This window comes from Nuphar pumila, chromosome 4 (genome assembly GCF_984573655.1).
Source record: "Nuphar pumila chromosome 4, dmNupPumi1.hap1.1, whole genome shotgun sequence".
Taxonomy (NCBI): domain Eukaryota; kingdom Viridiplantae; phylum Streptophyta; class Magnoliopsida; order Nymphaeales; family Nymphaeaceae; genus Nuphar; species Nuphar pumila.
This window is the reverse complement of record NC_143252.1, coordinates 19,245,853-19,252,500: the sequence shown is the minus strand read 5'-3', so window position 1 is coordinate 19,252,500 and position 6,648 is coordinate 19,245,853. Positions and strand designations below refer to the sequence as shown.

At 35.5% G+C, this 6,648-nt stretch overlaps 1 protein-coding gene across 1 annotated transcript in view; it reads right to left on the bottom strand.

Moving 5' to 3' along the window:
• Positions 1 to 6,337, bottom strand: part of LOC149839568 (uncharacterized) — a 20,140-nt gene extending 13,803 nt beyond the window's left edge. The window contains exons 1-2 of the mRNA XM_090004894.1: positions 6,293 to 6,337; positions 5,063 to 5,342 (exon numbers count right to left, since the gene is read on the bottom strand). Of these exons, the coding sequence (XP_089861020.1) occupies positions 5,063 to 5,342; positions 6,293 to 6,337 (325 nt within the window). The remainder of the gene's footprint in view (positions 1 to 5,062; positions 5,343 to 6,292) is intronic.
• Positions 6,338 to 6,648: the final 311 nt, after the last annotated feature.

Sequence of the window (6,648 nt, the reverse complement as noted above, 5' to 3'; positions counted from 1 at the left end):
TTACCAAAATTTTTGAAAGCATTAGTTGTGGAGACTGATGCATGTGGCATCAGAATTGTTGTGGTCTTGATGTAAGAAGGCCACCCATTGGCTCTCATAAGTAAAAGACTCACCAACCCTGCTAAGGCCTTGTCGACATACAAGAAAGAAATATTCGTTATCATATTAGTGCTTAAGAAATGGAGACCATATTTACTTGAGAGGTGCTTCGTGGTCCGCACCAACCATAAGAGCCATAAGTATCTCATGGAACAACATGGCTCAATCCTGCTTCACCAAAAATGGGTTGCCAAAATAATGAGGTACGATTTCAAACTCCAATATAAGAAGGGTCTAAAAAATCACGTTGCTGATGCCTTATCTTGGCGAATGGAGGAAGCAAAATTGAATGTTTTTTTTGTTGCAACTTGTAATATGGGGAGTAAGGCATGTAAAATGCAAAAAGATAGTGAAAAAATATAGAAGTTGAAGAGGATCTTTGATGAGGATCCAAATAGCCACTCCCATTACCAAGTGAAGGGTGAAGTCTTTTACAAGGAAAGATTCTTACTTCTTGATGATGGTGAGATCATCTCTGATATCATAAACCATTACCACTTATCCCCTTTGGATGGTCATGAAGGGGTCTTTAAGACCCAACAAAGGATCAAGGGTCAGTTCTAGTGGCCCAAAATGAAAGAGTATATGATGAAGTTCATTAAAGAATGTCTTGCTTGCCAAGCCAACAAATATGAGGCTATCAAGCCCGTTAGCTACCTCCACCCCTTGCCCATACCAGACCGATCTTGGTCCAATATTTTTATGGATTTCATTGAAGGCCTACCTTCCTTCATTAGGAAAAAAGTCATATATGTTGTAGTTGATAGACTCACCAAATTTTCTCACATCATGGACTTGTTTGTTAGGAGCATTTAGTGCACCTCGTCATGTGATAAGACATTGTAAGTTCAATACCTACCGGTATATAGGTGGTTGTGTAATCAATTATAAACAAAGGTAGCTTTAACTCCTGCAGCTATGTTACGAGAAAAAAAAGAAGAAATTCAACTAATGATAATGACTCTATTATGCTTGCCTTAGAAAAAGGTGAATAATAAAAGGTCTCATGGTTGTCTTTTCGATATGAATCTTGTATAGAGTGTTTTACCTCCCAATCATACAAAGAATAGAATAGTCGTTTAGAAGGTTGTCTATGAAAAGTGTGAGCATTTAGAAGGTCTCTTATGAGAAGTGGAATGTTTAGAAGGTTGTATATAAGAAGTAAGAGTGCTCAAATAGTCTTAGCCTGTTGCTTTTGTAATCACAACTGAATATGAATGTTGGAGATGCCATCTCTCATTGCAGAACAGTAAAGAAATTTTTGAAAGCTATTAAAGCAAAAATTATTTATTTAAACGAGATTCAATCTCATGCCATATGAATTATAAGCTTTTTGGGGGATCTTGGTTTTGTGAACTCTATTGAGAGACCACTGAAAACCTTTTATGATAATGAAACTATTGAACTAAAAATCATTTAGTATGTATTGATAAAATTGGTACGCAAGAAATGACTGCAGATCCTCTTACTAAAAGGCTAACACCGAGATCATATTCTGATCAACATATAATGAAGATGGTCTATTTGATTTTTTCTTATATATGACAATACATTATAGTTATATGTGATCATATTTATAAAACTAAATTGATTTTCAATGCTTTTTGTGTAATTTTGTATAAAGTATCTCTCATTTGAAAAAAGAGAACAACAGAAGAACAATATTAAAAACACCAATAGAATGGGTTAATGACAAACCTATTCATAAAGATATTCTTAACATGCTAAAGAGTGAAAATAAATAGTATTATACTATGTGAAAATATGACATCTCGTATAGAGATGTTCATCATCATGACTCATAATTCATTCCAGTGATACAAGATAACATGTAAACGTACATGAAAATTAAATCAATATAACAATATAGAATTTTGATAAAGTATTTTTTCATGTCAATGAGTCAAGTTGGAGAATGTTGGATTTTGGATCAAATCATGTTCAACCTGGATGTGACCCATATTGACATCGGCACATCAAGGGACATACATAAGTATGGCTTTTGGGTTTATTAAGGGGTTACAAAACAGTTATGAGGTATCAGAATTGTCCATTAAAACATATATCAGTGTCTATTATGGACCTCCACCAAATCTCCCTATAAATAGGAGTCTCGTAGTGGTGTGATGAGTGCCACATACATGTATGATTTATCTCTCTGGGTTCAAGGGTACTGCTCACCTCTTGACATTCTGGCTTGGGCTTATTGCGGATGTTGATTGGTTAAGGAGCACGTTGACTGTAATGTCACGTATTTTCATACTTAGTTAAAATTGAGATTTTTAAAAATTTGGCCAAGTTTGGAAGAAAAATCGTTTGAACCTCGATTTTAAATTGATATTTTTGAGTCTCGGTTTGACACAGATCTCATCAACTAGGTCTAAACGAGCCAAACAAAACGTGAGAAAAAACTTTATTTTCGACCTCTAAGTTCGAGCAAAATTTGGGTTATTTTCTGACAAAATTCAGATTTTGATATTCATGTAATATATCGTTGGATGCGTCTCAGAATTCTGAGTGCAACAATATCTTGTCTTCCTGATTTTGAGTTCTGATTTATCTGAAAATCATAATTTTTAAAAATTAAGCAGTTTATCGAAACAGATCCAGAGTTGGATCAGATTGGATCCAAGGCCTATGATCCAAACTAACATGGATTTGGGTCTTATTTAAGTCCTACTTAAATTTGGATTCAATCCATATATTGATCCATTTTTTGGGTATGGGTTTGAATCTCAGACCCGGATACGGATCCAAAACCAATCCTCATGATTTTCCTGCTTTAAATAAAATAGAAAGCTTTATTTTGGGGTTTAATAAGGTTAGGAAACCTTATGGGTTAATTTGGTTATTTTTTGGTACTTTTAGATTATTTTTAATTAATTAATTAATTAATTAATATTAATTCTGAATTTTATTTTTGGGGCTGAATAGAACTCTTTAAAAGAATCCTTATTCCGGCTTAAGAGAGGTTAGGAAAGAGTTTTAAAAGGATTGGAAGTTTTTGTTTTCGAAAGTCAACATTTTGTAGTATTTTTAAAAAATTAGGAAACAAAGTGAGAGAGTGAGAGTACCGATACTGATAACATTGCTTAAAACAATATATAGCATTTTACCCAGTATTAGTATCATGATGATGCATATAAAGTTATGCTTGTGAATTGTATAATTTGAGTGATCATTTGAGACCCTCGGAGTATCTAATGTGATGTGGGGCCCATATTCAAGTGGAAGTCATTCAAATGCTGAATCTCAAATCCTCACTTTTTGAGGATCAACATGCACGTTTTGAAGGAAATTAAATGGATCTTTCATGGGGAAAAGGCTTGTAAAGTTGCAAGTCTGCCATAACAGCCCGCAAAGGGCCCCAGCTTCTTGGTTAGGGAGACCATGGTCTGTCACCTGGCATTGGAAGACCATGATTCAAAACTCACAGGGGATATCAACTCGAAACAGGGTGTGATTTCCAGTTTGCAAGGCGAACCTCAAGCATTTTACCAACCGAAAGCTTGTCAATGTGCAGTCACTGACAAGGGGTTTACCTTAGACTAGCCAAGAAAAAAAAAAGTCTGTAAGCAACTGTTTTCTAGCTGTTGATAGACATGATCTTGCATTCTAGATTTTTTTTTCATATCCAAGTTTGGTTGGCGTAGTGGGGTGGGGCCTTGGCTGCTAGACTGGCAGTCAAGGTTCGATTCCCATGGGAGTCACCCCTCTGTGCAAGCCAATGCGTAGCATAGGCCCTGGGGGCAGGGGCCTAGCCTCCAAGTTTTACTCAGCTGGCACTACGACCTTAGGTATGGCAGGCTCAGCCAGTGCGGCCAGGTCTTTCGTACCAGGTGTGGTTTATATATATGAAGCTCGAGAAATATTCTTTCCAGTGGAACTGAACCAGAGCCCCCACTTAAGTTAGTGCTTTCACATTCAATCCGAGTGGCCTCAATATTATATTAGTATAATAATAATAATGTTATTTTCACATACATGCTGGCGGGCTTGCATGCTTTTCTAGGTCAAAAGCTCAATTAACTACATGTGATTTGCATCTGGATAAGTCATAAGTGCGCTAGTGAGCCTTCACATCCCCCACTGCCTTAAATACACACTGTCACACTTCTTATTGCCGCAATTAGCTGGTCCCATTGCTTTAATTATCATGAGATTAGTGCACATTATCCCAACTTCACTTATTTTTCATAAACTTTATTTCAAACTTCAAAGAGATGATTGATCCTACAATCTATGCCACAGGGACACGCCATTCTAGCTGCATGTCTCTGGTGACACGCTTGAACATTTGACACTGACACCGACAAGTGCAGCATTATTTTAATATTTTAAAATAATTTTTTATTATACTTTAATAAAAGAGACTTTGTAATGTTAAAATATTCAAAAAATAGCTTTTTATTGATTAAAAAATGTTAAAAAAATCCATGTCCTCGTGTACCATTTTTGAAAAAAAAAATGAACTTTCAAATTGAATCCAAATCCTGCATCCTTGAGTCCACGAATCATTGTGACATAGCCTACAATCACTCAGCTGACCTGACGGTTGTTTAATCAAATAAAATTACTAGAATTGTTTCATTATTTATTTCTTTTGTAAAAATGAGATGAATTACTTTATTAACAAAAAACTAAAAACTCATTTCATATCTAAGGTGGGTTTTCAAAATTCATTTGATGTAATAAGCAAAAACTTGGTATATTATGCAAAGCTACAAGGTCGCTCTTGAAACCTACAGATTGACACCAAAGTCAAACTACAAACTAGAATATGTAGGAAAATATGAAAATAATTGCAGATTAAATTATCTAAAAACTGAAAAAATAGCAAGGACTAATAATATCTAAAAATTATCTCATATAGCAATTAAGACCCAACATGGTGTGGCTATTTTAGCATGAACAATTTCAACCTCTTCTCTTAAGTGAGCAACATGTCAAAATTTCAACAAACATGAGTAATTTATCTTGAAAGGCAGAAACAACAGTAACGAAACTCTCATGGAGAAACCATTGAGAGTGAGTAGGACAAGATCCTCGTCCTTAACTTCTTCACTAATAGCACTTAACGAATCAGCAATGAACTTTACATGGTTGAGATATTCAACCATGGATTTGTCATCTTTCTTGACGAGTTCTCTTTTCAACAAAAAGATTCTTAGCTTTGATTGACATGAGTAGGAACGCTCCAATGCAAGCCAAGCCTCACAAGCAATAGAGAACATTATTATTGTCTAAGAACATACTCATACACAGTAGCCTTTATCCAACTGAGAGCCAATTGGTTGGCTCTTTTCCACAAAATAATATGGATTAAAAGAGGGATTAGGAGAGGACTGCTCACTTTCAATAATGGACTGATTCGGGGGCAAAAAAATCAACATATTTGATAAAGTTATAACTATACATAATTGATTCTATTTGCGAAGGCCCAAGGTTGGACAAGGTATTCCATTGCACTACAGGACTGAGATAGCGTAAGACTGGAGGACAAGCTTGAGTCGACCATGGAACCACGATGATATCATTCACTGATGGGCTCCAACTAGGGTGATTCGAGCATGCTCTGATATTATTTAAAGATTAGAGAAGATGCAAAATCACACAAACACACGAGCATGTTTTTACGTGGTTCAGCTTAAGATGCCAACATCCATAATAATAATAGCCCTTCTCCTCCTCTTCTTATTTCTTATTCTCTCTCACACGTTTTTAGCAGTTCACAATATACATTAGTCTTTACATTCTATGAGACTCTTGTTAAAGAAGTTAACTGCAGTTGCCAACTCTTCCAATATTGAGGTACGTGAGAATGGATTCTTTCTTGGTTTTTATCATGGTTGGTGTCTGCTGCTCTTTGCAACACCCTACTGGATGAGACAGCATGAACGAAAACGGAAGAACAGTAGTGGCAAGCGAAGCAGCCCCACGGGACTCCATCCGATTCCACGATCTACTCCACGAGACATCAACCAAAGAGCCTTCTAACTAGGAGAGTAAGCAAGCTACTGGAAGCGAAGCCCTCCCCTTTTGGAGCGTTTTCTTCCTCTTTTGGTCTTTTTACCTCCTTATGTTTTAACATGCCACCTTGATGAGGTTGCTTTTCTTCAGTGTTGCCTTTTCCAATATTACTTTTCAGCATCATATTGTTTGTGAGATGTACACAACCATGATTAACACATACCTTTCTCAGCCGAGGTCCTTCCTTAACACACCCCCTCAAGGCCATCTCTAGCTCTTGGAGATTTGGCTTGTCTTCAAGGTCTACACTTTCCCCTTCAACGCCAACACTTTCCTTAACAAAACTAACCTTTAAATCATGATTGACATTTTCTATTTAGTATATTTTGTGTTAAAGTTGAGTTTTTGAATATTTTTAAGCCATCCACATCTTCTTGAATTGTGAGTTATTGAGTTTTCAATATATATATATATATATATATATATATATATATATATATATATATATATATATATATATATATATATATATATATATATATATATATATATATATATATAATATTTACCACCCTTGAG